Source organism: Anticarsia gemmatalis, chromosome 8 (genome assembly GCF_050436995.1).
Source record: "Anticarsia gemmatalis isolate Benzon Research Colony breed Stoneville strain chromosome 8, ilAntGemm2 primary, whole genome shotgun sequence".
NCBI classification, from domain to species: domain Eukaryota; kingdom Metazoa; phylum Arthropoda; class Insecta; order Lepidoptera; family Erebidae; genus Anticarsia; species Anticarsia gemmatalis.
This window is the reverse complement of record NC_134752.1, coordinates 6,543,598-6,569,893: the sequence shown is the minus strand read 5'-3', so window position 1 is coordinate 6,569,893 and position 26,296 is coordinate 6,543,598. Positions and strand designations below refer to the sequence as shown.

The following is a 26,296-nucleotide window of genomic DNA, read 5'->3' as shown; positions in this document are numbered from 1 at the left end:
ATGTAGGTAGGTAACATGTTTACCAATACCTTTACTATGAATTGAATGCAAGTTTTTATGGGTTCGTACCGCTTTTATTACTTCAATATGATTGTAAGCAAGAGGCTGTACAATTTTCACCCTGTAAATAAAGCTTAAACTTTTAGGTAAAGCAGCTATTCTGCTTTGAGGCATGATAAGCGTTAGTGTTTACATTGAACAACTACTATAGTTTCTCAAGCTTTTTAGCCTTATACTTGGTAAAAGAAATTAGAATTCTCTGCAAGCTCAATATAACGTCATCAAAATTAGATGACTTTTCTACTATCATAAAACTTGTTACGAAATCTTGTTTTTGCTTTCTGAAACTTGTTTACGGATTATCTGTTTTAAATAAGTATTCGTAGTAACTCGTTTAAGACTTATGGATCGTGAATTAATGGTGAACTAGTAAAAAGTTATTACTTCTGAGGAATCAAGAGTGGTTCCAGCATAAGACATAACAGCAAAGACCTCGCTTCTAACACGGCTCTACGGGCCTCTACGTAATAATAACAGACCAGTTGAAAAGCATTTATGTAATAACTTCTATAATTCGTATTAAGTCCTCGCTGTTTATACATAACAGTTCCAAGCAACGGCCAGAACGGACGTGTTCCAAACATTTTAGCATAAGTGGTTCAGTGGTGTTCATAATCATGGACAAGGTATGTTAACACTTTTAACAATTTATCGATATTTACATTTCATCGGATAGCTTTTCATTCTGTTAATTTGTAGAAATTTCTTGCATAAATAATTCGACAGCCAAAAAGTTTCCTTGTTTTCCGTTGACCTTTTAAATTATATCAATGTAAAATGTAATATTTACGAGCAATTAACACGAAGATAAACGATTCCCACAATATGCATTTTACATTATGATATGTTGAGCACCATATCAGTAGCGATACGCAACGGAGCTTTTTAAAAATAATATATTTGTAAAATATTTATATAAAAAAAAAAGTTAATTACATATTTTCATAAGAATATAGCTATTTAATGAAGTCGGTGACCTCGGAAGTTGTACTACTGTGTACGTATATTATGTGAAGGCAAGTTCTCAAAATACCAAACAAAGCAGTTTACGCCGCTACCCTTCGGCAACGAGCCGAGAGCATGCTAATATGATACATAATATATCATTTCGAGCGATAAACTTGAAACTCTATCTGTACGAGAACAATAATCACGGTCAAAAGTTTGTTTGTTTAGCATTGTCTTTTTGTTATGCCAGCAGTAGTTTGTACATGGAAAACTTAGGGATTTCATAACTTAGCGTATCTAGTATGTAGCTATTTCGTCTTAGTGTAGTCATAAATTAGTTATAATGATGGTGTATTTCATCTGCTCTGCATGTAAGCGTTTGTAATTATGTGTCTGTGCAATATGCCTGTGCCAGATTCCAAAATTATGTGAGTGGGTACAGAAAATGAGACCATATTTAATCATCGAGAAATCTCCACTTTTCTTTCACATGGAAATTACATGTCGGAAAATTTAATTTTGTTAATGTCTGTTCTTTAAGACAAATCCCTTTAAGTAACTTTTCTATTTACTCTTCTTGGTCCATATTTAAGCGCTTGTGTTTCACGAAAAAATCTATATTTACATGTAAATTAATTTCTAAATCTGTCTGCAGTTCGTGCAATATTCATTAATCTTAAAAACGTAATCAATTCATTTCATAACGGTGGTATTAAAAAAAAACATTCTTTATTCTCATTTTAATATAATTATGCATTTTGAAATTCATTTCTTTTAACATTTTTTAAAGGAATATGGCAACATCGCATTATTATAACAAAGCCTAGATAACTTTTAGGCCACAAATTAATTATAATTTTGTTTCGTAATATCCAAATCAAAGTTGCATACCTACATGCTGTTTGCGTTACAAGTTTGCTAATTACTTGCAATATTTTCTTTTAAATTATAACTCCGTGGGTGTAATGTATTATACTTTCATGCTCTACGTGATTACATAGGTGCAGTGTTACTGTTCATATTATATGGGTACAGCGACGTAGATGACGAGCGAGCTTTTCTCCACTGACTGGGCAAAATGGCTCTGATTAACTATTGCGTAGTACTAACTTGCAAGATTAGCAATATGAGGCATTATTACAAAGCAGAGAAAATATATAAAATGAGCCAATATATTTTGAGCAGAAAATGAGAAACGTACATTTTCTGTTGAAGTAGCGTAAACGTCACACAAAAATGATACTTATTTAAAGAAAAAAAACTGTTTATAGCTGCTCTGGAATACAAATAGGTACTGTGTATGGTATGCTGTTTTATAAAAAAGAATATGTGATGGGGATAAGTGGAATTCCCACATGCGTCCAATTCCAAGATTCACAACATAACATTGGGAATACCGCGCGAGTCACATGGCGATGGGGTTCAGTTAAAATTCAAAAAGTAAAATGTAAAAGGTAAAATTCAAAAGGTAAAAAAAGTAAAAATCACGTTGATTCGTAAGCTGGTAACATCCTTGTGAACAAAATTGATTCATGATTCAGTCTCGTGTTTGTTGGTCGAAAATGTGCGTGTCAGATTGGAACAACTCGAGTATAATTTTTGGATTATTGTAGTTAAGCTGTCTTCGACACAAAACAGCGGACACAGGATCTAGCTACTTATCCTCAAAGAAACGATAAGATTGACTTCACTAATAAACCTATAAGAAGTCCGTTAATGGGATCAATTTGAACATATCAGTGTCGAACAAAATTACAAAGTTTCTAGTAATGTATGTAATGAGATCTATGATACCTATGTAACAGTACAATAACGGGATATTGCCAATATTAGATACAGCGTGTATTCATACCTGTTGCGTTTTTTATTAGCTGTTGTGTTCGGAATATTCAACATAGTAAGGAATTCTACACGTACATCTAAATGTAATGTTATTAGTGAATGTCAAATAGGTCGATGAGGACTCTGGCTGAAGGTTAATGACTGCAACTTTGAAAAAATACTGGTTAGAGAATTAAGATTATGTTCGGTTTAAAGATTTCATTGACGACGGTTTCTAGTAACGTGAAACCAACGTCAGATATTCCAAGGTAAAAGGCGTGGTCGCGTTAATTCCCGTATCCTATTGTATAATTACACCGACATATCGCTGGTATTAGGCATCTTTAGGTATTAGGTAATTACTTAGATGCCGATTCTCAAACAAATTAAAGATTTTGTAATTCATTATAATGTTACATTTGTTTGTTATTTTTAGCTAACATTTTAAACAATAATGATTTATTTTTATATCGTTACCTAATACGTTATAACTTTGTAATGTTACAACCTAAAAGTTTTGATAATTCGTTGCAAACTATTCTACTATCGACTGTCTTATAACAGATACATAATTTACATATCAAGTAGCCAGTTTGCATTAAATATTTTATAAAATTCTAGTTATAAACTTTCTAAGTGTTTGAACTATCGAAATAAATAATGTATTATGTTAATTTGTTTGTTGGTACCAAGTAAGATGTTTAAATTAAATGTAGATGCATAAAAGTATGTAGAGTCATGATAAGAACAAATTATCTAAATTAAGTGATCTCGTGAACTTGAAGTAAAGAAAATAAATTTATTGTACGTCACCAATTTCATAGAGGTTAAAAAACCTGCCGGATAAGCACATTTTATTACTTCCGGTCAAACCAAAACATACCGAGTGACTTTAACATAAACGAAATACTTTGCGACAATTTCCATGTATGCATAATATAACAGATTTTTTAATGAACGAAATATGTAAACAATATCGTTTTATAATTCAATATGACATAATCAAGTTATTCAAATGAGTTTTCTTTTCAGATCTTAATATATTTAACATTCACGATTATAGCATCGTGTTACGGATACATACAAATTGCCAGCAAGAAACCAGTAGGCACACTGTACAGATGGAAGCAGATCGATTTCGCATACCCCTCGCTTGAACAACGCCAAGCTGCCATTGACAATGGGTAAAGAATTTTACCACTTATATACTCGAAAGAAACAAAACAGTTTAAATACAAATTATTTCACAAAGTAATAGGATACGGGAATTAATGCTCTTACCTTGAAATGTCTAACGTTTCGGCGCAGATTGCACTCGCTGTGGTCACAGGCTGATCAGCCACTTCAAGGTAAAATGCGTGGTCGTGCTAATTCCCGTATCCTATCATATTTTGAACATGCAACGTGAGTTTAAAAGTTAAATTTATTGTATGTTACACAGGCAATTCGTTCAAGCAAACGTAATACCACTGGGAGTAGAGCGATGGAAAGACCGCGTGTTCGTCAGTACGCCACGTTGGAAGAAAGGTGTTCCTGCGACACTATCGGTTTTACCTATTGACGCTCAAGAAGAGTCTCCAAATTTAGAACCCTACCCGGACTGGGACTGGCATAATGCAGGTAAGCTGGGTACAACACACATTAAGTAGATGACCATTTTGTTTAACATTTAAAGATACTAATGCTCACTCTTTCTTTTACCAGATAACTGTACGGGCTTCACCTCCCTATTCCGCATGAACATAGATCACTGCGGCATTATGTGGGCTCTTGACTCTGGCCAAGTGGAACCCTTCGAAAATGCGCAAAATCTCTGCCCACCAACACTATTCGCAATCAATCTCAACACTGATACTGTAATTGGTCGCTATCCAATCCCAAGCGAACTAGTTCTTGAAAATTCATTAATCACCAATCTCGTAGTCGATTCCAGAGACGTGCGTTGCCGAGATCTACACGTCTACATAGCTGACGCATGGCGTTTTGGAATGATAGTGTTCAGAGACGAAGACAAAGCCTTTTGGCGATTCAATCACTATAGTTTTTACCCTGAACCACTTCTATCCAACTACACACTTCACGGTTTGAATTATCAATGGTCTGACGGTCTCTTCGGCATGTCTTTAGGCAGGGTACACCAGGGTGACCGTCCCTTGTACTACCATTCCATGTCGAGCTCCCTAGAATTTGTGGTACAAACTTCCGTTATTCGGGACCCTTCACGCGTGAATAACGCAGTGAGCGAGTTCAAGCTGCTCGGCGACAGCCGCGGCGCCCACGGACAGGTATCAGCCGCAGCCGTCGACCGCAACGGTGTTATGTTCTTTAACCTCATTTCTCGAGACAGTATCGGATGTTGGGACACGCGCAAGCCCTACACAAATAATAACTTAGTTGTTGTAGCACAAAACAATAACACAATGGTATTCCCAAACGATTTAAGAATAGACCATGAAGTACCGCAAATGGCGTGGTTAATCACAAACAAACTACCTATGTATTTGTTCAATTTGATAGATCCTAACGAATACAATTATCGTGTAATTTACCTAGATCCAGTAGCGGCGGTTCAACATAGTGTGTGCCAAGCAGAAATGACGATGCCTTAAAGTGATAATAATTATTATGAAAAGCTGGAAAATAACCTTGATCAAAGAATTAGTTTTTAGTGACAGCACTTTCTTATAAGTTAAAAATATGTTGATTTAGATTTAATTGTAGAACATAATTTATAGTATGTAATAACTATGTCAATATAGCGATATTTATTTAATTAATAAAATACAAATGAAAGATGTGATTTTGATTTTATTTTTCTCTTTTGTCTAATCTTTCTTAACTTTCTTAGACGTATTAGCACTCGATGATTTTGCCGTACTGTTGGTATTGTGTTGCCTACTCGTACTCGGTGAACTAGTCGTAGGAAGTACTTTCTGTTCAATTTCTAGCATTTTACTTTCCTGAGCCTCTCCACTAAATTCTCTCAAAATAATAGTACTAGTACTATTATTAGATAGTGAATCTAATTGTTCCTTTTCTTTTTTTATAATTTCCTTTACAGGCTTTTGATTTAAAACTGCTTTCTTCTTATCACCTTTAGATTGTAATCCACTGTTAGGTGCTTCATCGGTAGAGCTTATTGTATCAAGTTTGAGTACCATACGATCCGCAGAGTTTCGTCTTTTTTCAATTTGTTTCGGTAACACAAGCCTTTCAGAAAATTGTTCAAAAGATTTGGACTTTGGTTTTATTTCTTTCACTAAATCTTCAGAGGTGGTCGAGTGAGGGCTCAATGTTTCTTGGTGCTGTATAATTTCATGTACAAGTTGACTCGAAACCTTATCGTCGAATACTGCGTTGTGTTTTTCTTTTAGTTTAGGCTTCACGGATGATTCATTCACACTGTTGTGCGAATTCTTTTCATTCAAAATATTCACTGTTTTGATACTTTCAACTGCCAACGATACCATTTCATTTGACTTGTTAGACTTACTTGACGGAGTACTGATATGACTCAGTACCGTAGTAGTCTCTTTGTTTATGACCTGGTTAACGTTGCAATCAAGCAGAGGAGCATCTGAGCTCAGTTTTTTCATGAATATTTGTGGATATTCACGTAGATAGGAAGCAGTATGTCCTTTACTGCTAGCAATGAGTGGTGGCGTATCGGTTACATCGGTCGACATTGCTTCAATATTTTCCCGTGGAGCCCACGTAGCAGCTTCGACCGTGCTGAACATCTGTGAATTTATGGATTCTATCCCATCTTTTTGTAAATACGCACCGATTCGTAACAGCATGACAACGAATTGTTCTAAAATGCGATCGGTGCCTCTGGGAACCATGATTTCGCTACCAAACCAATCTTCATAAGCACCAATATCAGTAAACCTATTAGATGCTGTTGATAGTGGTCGTAATACGTCCCTATCCATTTGTACATCTTCGTTACTTGATGCTGGTGATTCTTTTTTTAACAATACTGATTCCAGTTTTGGTCGCTGAGTGTCGGAAACACATGAGGCTCTTTCAGAATAGCTGAAAAACATAAAGCTGATTATGACTGGATCTTAAACATGTATTCAATAGATAACTTAACATTTATATTTATCATTTATAATGCCAACTTTCAAACTTTTCAAATTTCAACTTTCTCCAACATTTACATTCAAATAATAAATATCATGAACAAGAGACAAGTCATATTTATATGCGTCTAGTCACAAATATGCACATCTATACCGGTAATACAACATTCATAAATTCATGTTTTTTTTCTTAAACTTTCTGAACTCTGGGCTGCGATCATGCAGAGTCACTTCTAACGTTAAAAATAATAATGAAATTCCCTATACAAATACGAGATGAAATTACAATATTTAAGAATTGAATAAAGCATAGATATCAGCAGACAGATTTCTGTGAAATGTAGGTAAGTAAATGAGTATGCTCTTTATGATTGGCGGACTTAATAATGATGTCAGTATATTTACAAGTTAGCTATAAGCTTTTTACGAAGTTGTTCTTCTCCAAACAATGACTTGGTACAGCGTCGTCTGACGGCTAACTCCAGGCCATAATCCCGGCCGTTCGGCGGCAGGACCACGGGAAACGTTTTGAAAGCTGTTACCACTTTTAAGGCATGGTAGTAACTGAAATCAAAATGGATTTTTATAATGGTACAATTTATATAAGAGGACAGAAGGAAACATATGACGTATATTTGTGGCGTTAATCTTGTCTCGCGATCTCAAAGCAAAAGATTATCTATTTGTTTTTTATTTCAAAGCTTGCTGGGCAGTTCGAACAGTCTATATTATTAGTAGAGTTCACATTTAATTAGCCTTACGATTTATTCCAAGCAAAAGATATCTTTGGTTTTTCGATTTCAAAGGCTCGCAAGGCTGTTTTAACCGTCTATTATCCCCAGTAACATTTATTTAACTTAACACAGACATACCTATAGACCAACATCCACATATAAAAGGCAGGTAGGATAGTAGAGATCTTGACTACTAAGAACTTGACGCAGGGCGCCTTGGCCGGGCCCAGTAAGACGCAAGTGCCGAGCCCAAGGGCCAAGCTCGTCAACTCACAAAGCAACTTCCTCACCGCGGCGAGGAGAAGCCATGGCAGAACGAGGGTCGGACGTTCTTCCTGGAGGCAGAGGTTTTTTCAATTGTAAACTCTATATGAGCCTAGTTGTTAATGTTATCTATAGAAGTATGTATTTAGAAGTATATAAGCATGTTTATCAGTTATTTGGTTACCATAGTACAAGCTTTGCTTAGTTTGGATTCAAATGACGGTGTCCAATAATATTTATTTATTTATTATTTATGATATACGGCAATACAATAGATGACACGATAAGATCGTAATTTAAATACTAAAATTATTATTTTATTTGGTTTTCAAGAAATCAAAGGTTATGTTTTAATTTACAAATAAAATAAATTTTAAAAAATAACTGTATGTCGTTTTGTTGTTTTAAATGACTAAGCAATACGACCAAAGGTGAATTACATTTCCTTCATACTAATGCACTTGTAACCTGGAAAAACTTATACTTGCTAAACAATGAATAAGTGGTATTTTGTTGTATACATTGTTCTAGAAAATATTTACATTTACGACTGTTTCATAGCAAAGAACTATCAACATAAAGTGAAGAAGTACCTATTTTTTCTTTATTTTTCGTCAGGAAAATACATTATTGCTTGTCCCGCTCCAGGGAGGAAGCGGGGCCCTGTCGGGCTCTCCCGCCGGCTAAGCTTTCCGGCTTTAAATTTGGGCAATGGGCATACCAACTTCTTTCTACTGAATGTGCTTTATCAAATAACTAGCTGACCCGCGCAACTTCGCTTGCGTCACATAAAAGAGAATGAGTCATAATTTTCCCCGTTTTTGTAACATTTTTTACTGGCACTCTGCTCCTATTGGTCGTAGCGTGATGATATGTAGCCTATAGCCTTCCTCGATAAATGAGCTATCTAACACTGTAAGATTTTTTCAAATCGGACCAGTAGTTCCTAAGATTAGCGCGTTCAAAAAAAAAACTCTTTAGCTTTATAATATTAGTATAGATTATAATATTAGTATAGATACATCAGTAGTAGTTAGTAAGAACTAGTTACCAAGAACACAGGGTATAGGAGAACGATGTAAGAGGCGAGATAGACGTAGACCGTGAAGCATTGTACGAGCATGATGCCAGACACCATAGTTCGCAACACACGTTGCACTGGCATCGACAGCTCTCCTGGCATGCTCATCTGCCATACCTGGTCAAACCATCAAAATTATCATTTGCAAGTTTTACCTTTCTACTGCCTCCGTGGCGCAGTGGTTAAAGCCGCCACTCTGCTGTAATAGCGTCGGTCGTTGGTTGGATTCCTACAGGGAATAATTGTTTGTGCGATCCACAAATAGTTGTTTCGGATCTGGTTGTACTTTGTGTACGTTGTTTATATGTTTATAAAAGTTCTCGCAACCTAAGAAAAGTTATAGTGCGAGAGTTGTCTTAAAAAAACTATCATCAACTTTGTCCAACGGCTATGTTTTGTGCCACTCGTGTATTTGTTTTTTCTAACAATCCGCCAGGCGCCAACACACGAAACTTCCTCAATAATAAAACTTAATAATTCATATTTCAGTCTCATTAATCTGTTAACGAACTACGCGAATATAATTATATGTATATTAAACATGTTAAACTCGACTTCTAAGACATTTCTGAAAACACCACTCTAGAAAACGAAAAACATAATTTATTGAAGCAGCACAATCGAATCACTCTTCTATTTTAAAAAAGCTTTCATCCAAAATCAAAAGGCTGTTATAGCTAAAACAAGCAGTTTTTGCTTATAATTGATATAAAGTTATAGGAAATATATAAAGTACATATGCAAGTGGGAGCAGAGGGCGTAGGATTGTGTTATTTCTATATAAAAATAGGTATGACATAAATAGACACCTTGTATTCCACCTTAGCCATATATTAACCTTCAGATTGTAATATATGAATGAACGCTCAACACTCTATAATCGTATATTTATGAATTAAGTTCGTTGATAGCGTCATGAATTTTTTGAATCAGTTAGGGAAAAATGAAGACTATTAATATTGGTTTAGCGATTACGCCGATTACTCAATTAGTTTCCTTGAAATGAGGTATATTAAAAAGAGGAAATGACACGAGTTGTTAGTTAGGTAGACAGAGTACCTTAGCTATTATATCATACGAAACAAGAACACAATTCACAATATCTAAGACCTGTGGCAGTTTACGCGTGAACGTGGCTGTTATTTACGCTATACAAATTAATTATAATATAGTACACAAATCTATATTTGATATATCTGTCGTCAGCAAGAGGGGCACCTGTTTTAAATTTGCGTTCACTTTGAAGAGCGTTGCGTCGAAGATGGTTCGCACCAGGCCCAGGAGCGTCCATAAACACACCTCGGATTGCATGTTCATGCCCACGTAGGACAGTATGTTTATCATTTTTATTGCTAAAGATTTTGTGCTGCAGGTTATTTATATGCCGGAAACATTGTTTATGGCATGCTTCTTGTTATTAAACGTGCATTTAAAAGATTATATTTTATAACATGTTTATGTCAAATGTTTTAAATATTTTTTGACATACTGGTTTTTTAATGTTTCCGCTGTTTTCGTAGTCGTGTTATGACCGATACAGCCCTAAATGAACCTCATGTTTTGTAGTAAAACCTTTTTTAATGAATTATAGGTAGAGACAACCATACTTTATTGTATTGTCTTTTCGCATTACGAATGGTATAATACCAATGAAATAATTAATGTGAAACACACTACTTAGACAGAAAAACTTATGAATATACATTACATGTAAATTAATAAGTTATTTCATGGTCAATTCTTATTCCTGATCTGATACGATAAGATATTTCTTATATTTTAATAAATTACGAATACCGGGTTTGTAAATGACTGAAGATGTAAATAAAATCCATGCATTCAGCTTTACATTAGGTCATTGCTATGTAGTTAGAATATAGAATAAGGGCTCGTCATCATCACAGATGTGTGACGGGAGCCCGTCATCATCAGCAATACTGCATGCGTCAGAACGGCCCTGCGACCGTCAGCGACGCGCTGTTCCTTCAGACGTATAGTAGCGTTCGAGCGATCACATCGTATCGAAGCGACGCGCAAACCGGCACTACATTACGTGAACCATCCCGTGAATACGACTGTCAAAGTGATTAGTAGTGGTAAACAGTGATATAACCTGTTATTCATTTATTTAGTGGCCTCCTGCACAAGGTAATTAATATCAACCACCTTATTTGTTCTTTAAATGTACTTGAATTTAATATATTTTAAATTTTATTGAGGCAAATCTTATTTTTATTACGAGTCGTGTTCCTTGGTAAAGGCCTTGATGTTGTTTTAGAATATATTTAGGTTACGCTACGTCCTTACCTTGAGCGGTGTGAGTCGCCGGTTATTTTTAATAATTCGGTCTTTACGTAGCACCCACCATGTTTATAGTTTCGTGAATAACGTATCTAAAAATTCGCGCAAACAACACTGCTGCTATGCGAACGACATCCGTTCTAGGAGTTTATTGTATAATCTCTATTATTTTCTATTCATCGCTTCATTAGTAGAGAGACTCGGCTATAAAACGTACAAATAAAGAATGTTTACTTATTAACATAAACAAAGACGTCGCGTCACACATGATAAATTAAATGAAGGTGATCCGTGACGGTGAAGGAAACAGAATGTGCATCAACTTGCCGGTTTTAAAGAAATAAACTCTACATGTGTCTATTGTATAAGATAGAATGTCTCATCATCGCTATTATCTAATTCTGTTCAATAGTTTTATGCAGGACGTGTTGTAAAACGTGGACATGAATTTTCATTTTCCATGTTTACCAACACTCACTCGCTGACTCTATACTTTGCATAGTGTATTGCAGGTGGAAACTAAGAACTCCACTTTTATACGAACTTGTATTATGAATAGTCCATTTCATTTAACATAGGAGGGTCTAATAGAATAGCAGAGCACTTTTTAATCAACAGTTTTATAAATCTTTATTTTTAAATAGTTCTGGTTTTCTCAATCAACGTTATCTTTAGTTAGTTTTTAAAATGTTTTTTTTCTCGTCTTTTTTAATATTGACGTAATTACTCCATACTGCACTGTTCTGATTCATACAATCATAAAAAACCAAGTTCATATTAGGCGCCGACCTCAAATATTATCGTCTCCACCGCTATTAAGATAAAACACTTCTTTATAAAGACAACAGTTGATTTTACGTCTAGAATTGCACATTTGTTTTAAAGCTCTTTTAATTAGTCATCCGTTAATGATACCTATATCTTTTGTTTTTTTAATGTTGTAAACATTAACTACGAATTTCCATAATGAGTATCCAATGTAATTAAATCCAAATACTTACAGATGAATCATGTGTCATGAACCGGTTAATCACTATTGTAACCAAACAACTATTACGCATTTATTTGCGTTTTCCCAGTTTTCTTGTAACCACATCGATGACCATAAAAAAGGAAACTAAAATGGTTATTCTGTATAAACAATCTGCAACTTATAAATTATTGTCATTGATTTTCACGCAAAACCTTTTCAAAAGATAATTATTTAAAAAAAAAAAAATTGGGTGACAGCGATATCTACAGACGTCTAGCTGCATTATATTTAAAAATAATAATATAACATGCATCCTTACAAAAAAAAGGGTGATATTTATAGAGCCACTTATATTATTATGATGTTTCATCGGTCTGCTCGAATTCTAGAATATAAATTAAAATACTAGATAACCCGATTATTATCTCAAAGGTTTAATTATTATCTTATATGAATAAAATATTTAAGTTTATGATATCATTGATAGTTCGATAAATTTTATTTAAAGATTGTGATTGATGTCATAAAAACGAAATAAATAAACGGTTCATAGAACGTCCTGTAGTTCCCCTTCAAAACGACTCTACAACTAGTTTATATAGACAATTACTTGGATCATATTCGCCAATTTGCTGTCATAACTTCTGTATGAATTTATGTATGATGTCACTGACGAATGTAACGTAATTTCAAATCACTTAAACACAACACTATTTTATTCAAGGACCAATTTCTATTTTTGCACGATTGTACCCACCGCAGATTTTATGATTTTATGTAAAAACAGAAATAAAAATTAGGTCACCAGTACAGTGATTACTCGATAGATACGTAATTACATCTGTTCAACATCTGTTTTTCGGAAACGGCTACTCTTTTCTCTTTTATGTGGGTAGTTGGGTACGTAGTTCTTTTTATTACGTTTTATGTTCGTCCCCCATACAAGGAAGCTAGTTAAGATTTGACGATAAAGAATTTAAGTTATAGAATGATTACAAGGGTTAGTCGGTCCTCACTTTTTTTAGAAACCAAAACGTCATGTGTTTTTGAATACTTCCGCCGTTTACAAACATAAGATCAATTCAACATTCTTTGTCGCATTCATTATTATTTACAAATCAAATCGTTACTAGATCAGTGAATATCAGTAGGTCTATTTTAATTAGTCGAGATAATTGTCACGACCGGGTTAAGGTAGACAGGTAATGTGCTCCGAGGTGAACAACCTCCACCTAGCTTAGTTAGAATGCTATCTTTTTTTCTCGAGGAAGGTATTTAGTAGCCCAGATTTTTAAGCCTACAACTAATACTTTGTGATCTAGATAAATCTAAGTTAAATGAGGTCTTTACTCTCTGCTTAAATGGTAAAAATAACCTTTATAATTCGGTGCATACCATATTTTAAGATCTAAAATGAATGTTGCTCCACAATGACAGTCCAAGAACGCTTGATATTGACCGAAACTATTTATAAAAGCAGCCAACGTGCTTTTGGAATCCAGTTAGCAATAAATAACAGTAGTAACGGATTTTGCAGAAATTAATGTTCCAAAGAAAAGAAAGTAGATTTCAGTTTAATAGATTGTAGAATATAAAGAAGAAATATCGTTGCTTTTGAAAATTTCAAAAAGATCATACAATGCTTGGAAGTCGGGTCGTGTTTTAGTGACTTTATTTTTCCTAAGCGTTGCAAAATATTTTGTCTTTAAACTTGAACTTCACTAGCATAAAAACCCAGTAGAAATATAAGTTTCTAAAATAAATGAATGAATAGCGTTCAATTCTGCTCTCATGCCCGTATGAGATCTGCAACTTTTCTTTGAAAAACAGTTGTGTCAATACCGGTATTAAATGGAAAACGGTACGAACAGTTGTGACATGGCTGATGTACGTGAGAACATGTCTATGTTCCCGGCTCCTCCCATATATGGACCCACTGTATATGGCCGTACTAACATATTATCTAGTGTTGCGCCCGGTAATTTATCCTCCTTTTCCTTACTTTCTACTTAACAACTACATGAGAACTTTTAACCACGTAGGTGGCCTCTCTCCATTCACAGTTACACACCTAATACGAATAATAAACATGGACATTATCACCGATCATCAAAATTAACCAGAATAAAGCAAACCGTTGAAAGTACTCGTTTCTTATTGACGAATCGATTTGTATAATTACCACTGATTTGGAAGAATGCCAACGTACCAACATTCCAAATGAAACATACTTAGGTACACGAACTATAACCTAGTTTGGTCAGAACATCAAATTAGATCCTGTAGAGCTCAATGAACGCAGTAACCGATATTAATGGTCCTAATATTCGTGAGTAAGCAAATTAACAAAGGTTTGAGAGTTTCTTGTTATTCATCCCGTGCTGTGTATCGCACTTATCCAGCCATGGAGTTAGCAGAACTCTTGAGTCCATATCGTAACAGTGACTCATTTCTGTTGCATATTGTATTACACATCGTTTTAACATTGCTGTTTTTGATGATGTCATCTTACACACCAAGTTACTTGGTACTCTCCAAAGTTAGGTTGTATATGGATCATTATTATACGACAAATCATTATCATGTTTATGCGTGGGTAAGATCAGAGGTCAGGATATTGGAAATGACGTCACATTGACTTGCTCGGAGGCTAGACGAGACAAGACATTACGTCAGGAAACCTTGACCAGGTGTTGTATAGCGGGTAAAGCAGAGGGTCGTCTGACAAATACCTATTCATGATAATTGACATTTTCAGAAAAACAATAACTCAGCCTTCTACAATAGAACAACTAAAAACCTTGGTTGTAATCATGAACTTGTTCGTCTAAATTCTTTGAATAAGTTAAAGCAATCAGAGTAAAATAGAATATTTATAACGTTTTTTACTTCAGTTTAATAGTAGTTAACCTTGATCAGCCGTCCGCAATCTCTGAGGTCCATGACCATATATAGTTTTTGCGTGTGTTCACTTCTTGGCCGAGTCGTAATCTACTGACTAAGCTTGACAATGACACTGTGGTTACAACCATGGACGGTGTATTGCTCACTTGTTTGTTTATTTGTAGGCCGTATGAGGTTTAACTGTGGTTAGATTTAAACTCATTTAATTTTACGTTTCTACGAATTTATTTTCTAATCGATTACGTCATAGTCTTGTAACTTCTGAATGTACTTAGTTATATTTATGAACATTCATACACTACGAAGGCTCTTTCGTGTTGGCAGCTAGAGCTCGCTTTTCTTAGTGAATAGGTACGCAGGATGTTTCAAAAGCATCTTAAAATTCTGTATAACGACTCCTTAATAGCTTCTTGCTCCGTTTTAACTTTCATTCGTGAATAACAATCTGGTACTTAAGTTAAGTTAACGAAAGTCAAACCGCAATAAAGGAAACATAATCTGCTCATCAGTGTGAAGAGGCTGTATTGTTTACAGAGTACATTCTTGTACAAATGAGTGAGCGTCAAACACGTGCACCTGATGACGTCACGACACCTTCGGCGCGCGCGCAACTGGCCTTCGCGTATACGTCTCATGTCTGAAGCAAGGCAAACCGCGCTAACATGGCTGAAAGAGACGCAAATATTATGTGTTTATCTTTCCATACCGTTTCAAACAAAACAAATCTGTCTAGCCGAAACAAAAGCTCTTGTTATGAAAAGTCACCGAAATGAGAAATATTGCAAGATTCCCTTAAAAAGTCAGCTAAAGAAAAAAATATTGGTCAGTAGATACACGCATGTATAATCATTATGTAAAAGAATACACACAATGAACTTAAATACCATTTCGTAATATTTAAGTTAAAGATAACAAAAAAGTGGGTCGGCGTTATGCCGTATCTTCTTTACTAGTAAATAAAACGTAGAGTAATAACTATGAATATTTTAATGGTGCAGTAAACACCTTTTTACTTCAGCCTAGCTCAAGATGGCTCTACATTGTGATTTTTTAAATACTACTAATAGAATAGAGTACTTAGAAAAACACAGAATTAAAATTTCGAAATGATACCAAAAAGAGTACTATAGAAAATCTATACTAATATTATAAAGCTGAAGAGTTTGTTTGTTTGAACGCGCTAATCACAGGAACTACCAGTCTGATTTCAAAAATTCTTTCAGTGTTAGATAACCCAATTATTGAGGAAGGTTATAGGCTATATATCATCACGCTACGACTAATAGGAGCAGAGTATCAGTGAAAATGTTACAAAAACGGGGAAAATTATGAACCATTCTATCTTATGTGATGCAAGCGAAGTTGCGCGGGTCAGCTAGTCAGTACTATTAAGATAAGTAACTTGGTCTGATTTTGTGCGACCACATATTTAGTAAATGAGCCCACTACCAGAAAAAACAACAATGTTTCTGGTAGTGTATTGCATCGCATCACTTAATGCCTGTGGAAGACAATCCTACACACACACACACACACCGCGAGAGCGTACAAGTTCTAGTTACCGTCCACTAAATACCTACTATAGGGACATTTCTGTGTTCAACAGTAAAACACACAGCTGTCAGCAGCGCAGAGGCATGGCCTTTGTTAATTAGTTAATGACAATGACTTTGCTACAATTACCTACTTCTCGTTTGACCTTCTAAAGCCGTATTTATTAAACTGTACTAGAACTAATGTGCTATGTACAATACTTATGTATCGCCGTGCAGTCTCGACTACAAATTAACATAGTCTACCTCGCAGTTGTTTACCTTAGCCCGTACTTTAGACTGACAAGGCGACGCGAGTTACACATGACATATTTTATTATAATCTGATTTCGTTTCCTGATTAGGTAGATTTTTGCCAAATGGATATACTAAACCGAAAATACGTTTGAAGTAGGCACCTATCTAAGATACATAACATTAACGTTACTATACTATAGAGACATTTTTTAAATCTTTTTAGACAATGATAAAGCCCACATCATACTCATTAAAGACGCATTATAATCGTAGCAGAGATTCCTCTCGGGAAAACACTCCTGAACTAATCCATATTCTTTATAGACCTACAACACAATCACAACTCAAGCTTCATACACTCGTTTCGTATCTCGAGAATGAATCTAACAGTAATATTATATTGGTGGGATTACAGATTACAGTGTATGGGCGTATGTTGCGTGTAATCGGTAAGATCGCATCTGGCGCGAGTGTGGGCATGCCACCGAGTGGAATGCCCGTACAGCCCGTATCAATCGGTAACAGATGCGTGCGATGCGCCTTAGATTGACTTACTTAACATCGATTAAGTGAATTGAGTGCGATACACTATTAGATGATACGCACATATACGATCTAAGTGCTTGTTAACTGTTAGTCTGTGAAGGGAGTGAACCGTTGATAGATGTTTCCCGTTTTATGATTCACTAGCTGACCCGCGCAAAATTTTTCTCGTTTTTGTAACAATTTTTACTGGTATTCTGCTCCGAATGGCCTTATCGTGATGTTATATAGCCTATAGCCTTCCTCGATAAATGGGCTATCTAACAATGAAAGAATTTTTCAAATCGGTCCAGTAGTTCCTGAGATTAGCGCGTTCAAACAAAAAACAAACAATCAAACAAACAAACTCTTCAGCTTTATAATATTAGTATAGATTAGTATAGATAGCAACTATTGATTGTAACTGACTACTTAGGTAGGTACTTATATTTTACATGAACAAATATTCTAATATATCAAAACAGCAAAAGTATTAATAAAAGCGTAAATAAGTGATAAACAATTGAATTACTCATTAACGATGACCTTATAAATCACGTGCGCATGAATGAATAATGCTATTGAATGGGAAAAAATATTGTATTTATTTAATCCTGTGTAGTAAATAATTATAATTAATCATGAATGGGTGCCTTCAACAATAGGTTGTATATCTCAAAATATTTTCAGAAATCAATTTGAGCGTTGTGGTGACAATGACACGGAAAGTCCAGATTTAACTCCGGCCTTCGTCTGTTTAATGACCGATAGTCAAGAACATGGAACGCTTGCCAAATACACTTTCGATATCGTTAACATAGGCAATATAGACGATGTGTGGTTGACTCTACTTTGAACCTATTCAAAAGATTTACTAATAAAGACAAATAGCTAGGAGAGCTTAAGTCTAATCCAAGCTTAACTAGCAAAAAACAAAACACACAGAAAAAAAATTGTAAAAAAAAAATTACCTATGATGTTTTCGAGGGATTTATTTACCGATTTTTATTTTAATTACTGTACTTATCAATCGCTTCTCTAAACCTTCATATAATTCAGAAAAACAAATCAATGGACTTAATTAGTTAAATAATCCAAGTTCTGAGTTAATCGAACTCTTCTCTATTTCTTCTATATTTATAAACATTACAGCCTCTTTACACAATCAAATGTACCCACCCACCAGGATTCATAGTATTAACTTGATGTTCCATCCTACTTCGGTGCACTAAGATTACGTCGTCAGCCTGTCGCCAATATAACTCTCATCAAACGCATCAAAGAGTTACTGTAACGTCCCACTCGGTTGCACTTTAGCGTCACTTGATCTTATCCCACTCTATAGTTTAGAACAGGCGTTCCCAACCTTTTCGTAGTCCGGGACCACTTTTATATTATTCTTGTTATCAGGGACCACTATATAAGTATATTAAAAAGTGTAATAATCATCCTGAAAATTTTAAATTTTAAAATCATTCACGAACCATATTTTGCCTCCTGCCAGTGGTGTTCCGCTAACCACTGGTTGGGAACCACTGGTTTAGAACAACAAATTGAATGCATGCGTGTTTGCAGTTGCGTGACACTTAATAAACAATTTAAGAAAATGAGGACAAAACATATACATTAGGAAAATATGATTTAGAAGCTGATATTATCATGTAACAATGTCCAATTGGACCATGGAGTTAGCGACTGTACATTTTTTACTTTTTCATTAATTTGAGGCCTAATTTTCAAGTCCCTACATTCTAAAACGTAACTAAATTAATATAGATAAACGCTTAAGTTAGATAGTTTTTCGTCTATTGATTCAATAACTACATACGATATACATAAGTAGAATAGAGAGTCTAAAAACGTGATTAGAATTTTGGTGGTGGGTGTATCGCTTCCGCGCCATATTCGGTGATGTTACATCGCCGTGTTGAATGGCTTAACCATAGGCATCTTTCAACTATCAATTACACACTTCGTCACTACAAATTAATTGCTCTTACAGTCATTATTATACTGTACATGGCTGCTTATTACACTGTCACCGTATTGAATTTGGAGTAACTGATTGGCTGTAGATTAATTGTCTAATTATAATTTCCGGGACTGGTTACTAGATAGGGTATGCCTAATGTCGGGTTTAGATCTTTATTTGGTATTGAGATAAGTGTAGTTATGAATGAGGTTAGAAGAGTTTTCTGCTATCTGTCATACTTTTACTAGCACAGTTTTTGCTTTTCGTCAAATGTCATAGCTCACGTAGAAGTCTACAAAAAATCTCTAACACTACTCTACAAGCCATGTTTAATGAAGCTAACTCATAAGTAGTCCAACAATATGCCCGTTTATAGTGCAGTCAATTAAGCTTAAATTAGGTAAGAATCTCGGAATTCGAGATACCTAGCTGTAAGTCTGTAAATACTTGTATATTGACACCCTAAAAGTTGTCTCAAAACCTACATATGGTAGGGTGTACGCAACTATAAAATTTCAAGGTCCAAAGTCCCAAAAACCGGTTTTTTGAGCTTTTTTTGTAAATATCTAATTTCCTATGGAGTTTTTGCATTCGTATTCATTACCAATATTGTACAGTATAAAATTATCTACAAATTTTGTTTGAATTTTTTTTTTTACGGTGAACCGTTTTCGAGATAGAGGGGGGAGAGCGCGCGGTCATAGGATCATTTCAAGTCAACCGGTGCCTCCGGTCGAAGATGCGCCATATATATTATAGTTGATGAACTATCGATAAATCAATCTTATCATTTTTTTCATAACCTATCTACTTTTTATTCAGTATTAATTAACTTATCAACACTTACCTGCTCATGTAATTGCAGAATTTTTCATGAAAATATAGGCACTATATTTGAATTTTAACCTAATTAATATTAATAACTTCTTACAAAAAAACAAATAAATCAGTATTATTGAAAAGATATAGATTTAATATAATTATGAAGAAAATGATGACACCAATGACTTTTCGAAGTTATGTGTGTATTAGAAATAATTGTCACATGCTCCAACGGTGAAGGAAAACATCGTGAGGAAACCTTGCATGAATAAAATTTGTTAAATACATTTATTGAGGGCATGCAAAGTCCCCAACCCGCACTTGGCCAGCGTGGTGGACTCAAGGCCTAACCCCTCCCTCATTACGGGAGAAGACCCTTGCTCAGCAGTGGGACAGTAATGGGTTAAATTTATTTATTATTATAATCATTGATTTATCGATAGTTCATCAACTATATATGGCGCATCTTCGACCGGAGGCACCGGTTGACTTGAAATAATCCTGTGACCGCGCGCTCTCCGCCCTCTATCTCGAAAACGGTTCACCGTAAAAAAAAAAATTCAAACAAAATTTGTAGAGAATTTTATACTGTACAATATTGGTAATGAATACGAATGCAAAAATTCCATAGGAAATGAGATATTAACAAAAAAAGCTCAAAAAACCGGTTTTTGGGACTTTGGACCTTGAAATTTTATAGTTGCGTACACCCTACCATATGTAGGTTTTGAGACAACTTTTAGGGTGTCAATATACAAGTATTTACAGACTTACAGCTGGGTATCTCGAATTCCGAGGTGAACTTACTATAATGACTGGACTATTTAGATATTTCTATAGATCTACTACACGACTTTAATCTCAACGATAACAAACAAAGCTTCCCTTTTTAAGTACAAATGCAGCTTTGAGTTTAGACAGACAGATATGTAACAAGAGTACGATATGACATCTGTTACGGTGTGCGTGTTGCGCAACGGCCATGACAAAGACAGGACAAGAATGTCTTGTGATGGCAGGGCCGACATTTGCCGCCTACCGCCGCACCCGCCACGGAAACAAACGCTGTTTAATTTATTCTCATTGGTATCGTGTGTTATAATTGTTTGTTTACATTCATGTCTTGTTAGATGACATCTAAATGTGTGATATGAATATTTACTTCATTGTCTTTTGGCTAATCAAGTCATGATTATTGTAAGCGACGAATACGTTAAGAAATAAATATTATTTAAATTCTGGATGCTACAACAGAGGAAGGTATCGTATACAATTACTGGGATGAAATGAAAAAAATATCAGAAAACGAATAAAAGGTCAATGTCTTTTAACTATGTAACTACCTTTGTGTTTAGTTACTCTTTCAGAGATAAGGTCAGTAAGACAAACAAAGTGTACAAAGCGCGACTCTATTGTTTACGTGCCACACGTGTGTACTGTACCTACTTATAAATGTTGAATGAAATGTTTCAACTTTGCATTGCGGTCGTCTTTTGTTTTTTCTTTTATTTTTATGCATCTCTGTGTGCATAATGAATATCCGAAAATCCTTTAGTATCGATGTTGAATTGTCTATTAAGAGCCGTTTTATGCAATCTAGAACAGTTGTTTCTGTTGATACAGTATCATAAAACTTTACAGTATCAATCAGAACGAATTTGATTCCACATTCACTTACCCTTAAAAGCTTTCAAACATTGCAAAATGGTAATGGGGTGTAAAGCGCAAAGGTGTGTCCCAAGGCTTCAGGGTAGGGGTATAAAGCCGAGGCATTTGTTCTAATGGGGCCGATCTACGAACTAGGTCAGACAGGCCAATGTCAGCGATAACGGAACGAGAATTGTCATCACCCTACCACTGATTACGGTGATATCTATTTGCTAATCAGTGTCAACCGGGATCAGATGTTAACAAACAGTGTAATCAACACGCTATTTTATGCATTTTATTCTGCATATACTTACTTAGTATCGGTACGATTATGTAAAAAATGAATTAATATAGGTACCTACGTATTTTAAATTCTTCCCTTTACTTCTTTATTTTGTAAGCAATTAATAAAATCGATAATGAAAAGGATTACTCCCTCTACACTAAGCATAGCTATTAGCTACCTAATTTTCAACTCAATGATACTGTTTGCTTTACCTCGATAATGCCTTTATAGCGGTAAATTAAATTATGAAAATACCTAATACAAGATTTTCTTCCCCCTATAATACCGTTGTCGTCATCTGTATCCAAAAATATCTAATCGAACTTACTGTACAATTGATTCCAAACCTGTGAGGCAACATCTAATTTTGTACCACCACAAACGTTACGGCACAGTCAATCAAAATGGATCGCTATTGCGAAATTTTTAATGCACATGATGTACATATGTGTTGGGCGCTCCTCTGATACAATATATATTTTGTAATAGAATTGTTAATAATATAGGTCAGGCTCCAAGCTTGCGCCATAATGAAATAGCTGTGATGAAACATACCTAAGTATATGAAAATACCAATAAATCTTTACCGATAGAGCTAACATGACTAGTAGAAACCAAAAACAACATTCCTCGTAATAAATCATGTCTGGTATAATAATGTTTAATTGAAAAAGGATGAAATACTTAGTGATTTCAAAAAAATATTTGAAAACAGTTTTTTAAACTATTAGGTGGATAGGTATTATGTTTTAAGAGTCGTCCGTAGTAGCAAAGCACCTTCAAAAAGAAATCAATATACCTACCTACCTAAAATACTTACTGAAAAAAAAATCCGATATCCGCTTCGTATATGACATTATCTCCCTATATATAGAGAAGAAAAATGAGGATAAGATATTTCCGGCATTCATTCTATAAGCAATGCAAACAAAGTCTGTCTATAAATCTGGATAGAGTCACACACACAAACAAAATAAAAAATAGAAAAATGAATTACGCTTATTGTCCCCTAATATTATGCTATAAGTTGTTTAAGTTAAGGTTAAGGCCTATAACCTTAACTTAAAAGAAACTTGCCACAGTCCAATAACGTAATAAAAAAGTCATTTAGTAGTATGACATTAATAATGTAAATAATTGCAGCAACATTAATACTGCGCAGAAAATAGTTAACAAACCACGTTGTGTCTACAGAATCTTCTACCTGACTGGATGCACAATCGTGATGACTAATTTGCTTTATGAGAAAAATACTTCCACGGTGTTGCACTCCTTAATGAGCTGGCCACGTGTGCCACGACTAGAAATAGCTTCACTGTTACACTAAGAGCCGATAACAGCCATGATGTCGCGCTTCGAGCCGTTTGGACCACTTGCGGACGGAAGTCGCCGCCGTGATGCAATATTTTACGGCTTTCTGCTCATTTAACGGCGCCGACGTCGATATTTGTCTTCTCACTTCATAAATAGCTTTTACAGACAATATACACTTTTGATTATACAGCCTCAAAGACTAACAACGAATTAACGATATATTTCTATCCACACAACATGTATTTCTTTCTTTTTCTGAATCAGTTCGTATCTATATGACTGCAATGTTCGACTAGATTTCGGCGATCTCGCATCGTAAATATTCCATAATGTATGCATGTCACTGTGGCGTCTTGAATTTTAATGAGATAGAGTTCGATGTTATCTAATATTGTTGATACCCCAAAACTAGTAAAACCACAAGAAGTCAAGTCTATAGCGACGCGGAAGTAACGGGTCACATCAATGACTAACGCCCACGTCTCTGTTACATTACAAAACACAATCTATGCGATAGATATAAAAAAGACAAATATTTGTTATAATACCAACTCGTTGGGGAATGCAGATAGAGAAAGGTGATTATTTTCACATGAATGTAAATATTTGCACAGGTTGAAAGTGATAATGAGCATTAGATAACGTTTCATTTATTTCTAGAATATGCATTAGGTACGTAAACATAAACCAGTATCTGCAGCATATGAAGATAGTGAAAGATTGTTCAGAAATAGCTGCCCCAATATTAGTAAATTAATCTTGCATAAAACTCAAATGGAATTTCATTGATAACTCTGCACTGTACCTTCCTACAATATGAAGGTTCTACTAACACTAGTCTTTCCTTTTTGCAGAAGTCATGCGGTAATAAAACTAGTAGAAGACAACGAATTTTGAGACACAGAAAATACAAAAAGTCAAAATGAAGCGCCTACAGAAATGTTGTTGCTGTGCTTCGACGCGGACGGGCACATTGATCACCGCGTTCCTCGGGATCATCCTGTCAATAGCGACCATCATCATCGTGTGGGTGGTCAAGAAACACAGGATCACATTCAGTACCTTCATATTCGATGAAGATTTCGACAGAAAACTCTCCGAATTAGACAGTAAGTATAAAGAGATATCAATACTTATAACATACATTGAGTTTAAATAAAACATTAGAACAATAATTACCGCTCCAAATTATGAGAAAATAAAATATTTTTCTAACAGCATTTCTCTTTACTTTTCAGTTCCGAGGATAATATTAACAATAAACCTATGCTTCACTATACTGATATGCTCGCTCCTGATCGTCGCTGTTATGAAAGTGAGTATTAAGTAATTCAACTTTAATGTGACTTTGCTTAAAGAAATATATAAAATTAATTTTATAATTGCATGCTGCTAACTATAGACGTCATTCTCGGTAAGTGACCCTCCATTATTAAAAAAGCTGCTCTACATAACATTGTCAATTACCGGTCGCTTAACGAAAAGACAAATCAATTATTCCTACTTTTCAAAACACTTCAGGTATAATTTATTGTAGAAATAATGAAGAAGAAAAGAAGTGATCATTATTTTATCCCAAAAATTATCAGTACCAATTGTAGTGTTGTATACTTTTACAAGGTTTAAAGGGAGAGAGGGTCTAAAAACAGTTAATGATATATCTTGTTTTATTTTTTCAGCGGCGGTCATGGCTGATGCTGCCGTGGGTAGTGCTAGGCATAGTGCTCGCCATCGGTCTGCTCATCAGCGTCATGCACACCTCCATCACGTACTATCTCGATAAAGAAGACCACGTCATCGAGGCCACTGTCATCCTCATAGGCGGACTTCTTTATTTGTGTAAGTGACATCTTGTACCAATTTCCCATAAAAATAGTTTTCACTTACCTAATAGGTACCTGATATTTGTTTATTTCTACTATTCTATAGCAAAGTAAAATTTTGGGTTAAGTTATCATAATAAATATTCAAATTCCAGGTCTGTACCTGTACCTGTGGGCGGTGGTGTTCAGTCACTACTTGGACACGCGTGACGAAGAAGAACGAGGCCGGTACCGCAAGGCTCCTTACAGACGATAAACTACACGACTATTAATTAGACTGCAACACTTCCGTAAATCTCGTCATTGTCTAATCTCAATGTTTTTTGTAAAGATATCAATTTTATATAATTGATACGAGTATATACATAAGAAAAAATATAAGTTAAACTATAGACTTAAGTGAAGAAAACATCGCTGGCCATTAATTGTGCGCAACGTAGCGCGACAAAAATCTAGGTTTGTATGATGAGCCGGTGATAGCCTTATTAAAGTGCCTTTTTACGACTACAAAATAGAAAACAGAGTAATTAATAGACTCTTTACATTTAACAACACAGTAACAAATAAATTATAATTCATACATATAAAATTACATGTTGTTATAATAACAAATTTTTAAATGGAACTGTTAGTCGCGGGCACTAATTTAGAAGTTTTCTGAATAAAACATAGATGCGTACATATTATTTACAATAATTTTGAATATTATCTACGTTACCATATTTATACCTAATAGTGCCTTTGTATTCTGTTCAATACTGAACTTAGGTACACGCCTTTAATTCACGAAGTACAATGAAGATGCATCTACCTACTAAGGTCGATTGTTAATAACTTATTTTTATATAGATTTTATTTATTTACATAACAAAATAAATTATATTTAAGTTACTACATAATTTTAATAAATGTTAAGAAATAAAAAAATACAGGTCGTTTTATT

The 26,296-nt window shown here is 34.8% G+C and overlaps 3 protein-coding genes across 4 annotated transcripts; 2 read left to right on the top strand and 1 right to left on the bottom strand.

The window, feature by feature from the left end:
• The first annotated feature begins 567 nt into the window (after positions 1-567).
• Positions 568-5,629, top strand: LOC142974825 (dopaminechrome tautomerase-like). The gene is made up of 4 exons (XM_076117362.1): positions 568-686; positions 3,862-4,013; positions 4,271-4,449; positions 4,534-5,629. Exons 1-4 carry the CDS (start codon positions 678-680, stop codon positions 5,436-5,438), a joined length of 1,245 nt encoding a protein of 414 aa, XP_075973477.1. The 5' UTR covers positions 568-677; the 3' UTR covers positions 5,439-5,629.
• Positions 5,630-5,654: 25 nt separating this feature from the next.
• On the bottom strand, positions 5,655-11,462 carry LOC142974824 (uncharacterized). Of its 2 annotated transcripts, none has more exons than XM_076117361.1 (5): positions 11,304-11,462; positions 8,967-9,113; positions 7,790-7,986; positions 7,323-7,481; positions 5,655-6,867 (listed from the first exon to the last, which is right to left on the bottom strand). In XM_076117361.1, the coding sequence occupies exons 2-5, from the start codon at positions 9,102-9,104 to the stop codon at positions 5,655-5,657; spliced, it is 1,707 nt and encodes a 568-aa protein (XP_075973476.1). In that variant the 5' UTR covers positions 9,105-9,113; positions 11,304-11,462. The 2 variants fall into 2 exon arrangements, with proteins under 2 accessions (XP_075973476.1, XP_075973475.1); XM_076117360.1 differs by lacking the exon at positions 11,304-11,462 and adding an exon at positions 10,215-10,473.
• Positions 10,970-26,273, top strand: LOC142974826 (uncharacterized). Its single transcript, XM_076117363.1, has 5 exons — positions 10,970-11,144; positions 24,385-24,639; positions 24,769-24,845; positions 25,210-25,369; positions 25,509-26,273. Exons 2-5 carry the CDS (start codon positions 24,453-24,455, stop codon positions 25,607-25,609), a joined length of 525 nt encoding a protein of 174 aa, XP_075973478.1. The 5' UTR covers positions 10,970-11,144; positions 24,385-24,452; the 3' UTR covers positions 25,610-26,273.
• The last annotated feature ends 23 nt before the right edge of the window (positions 26,274-26,296 follow it).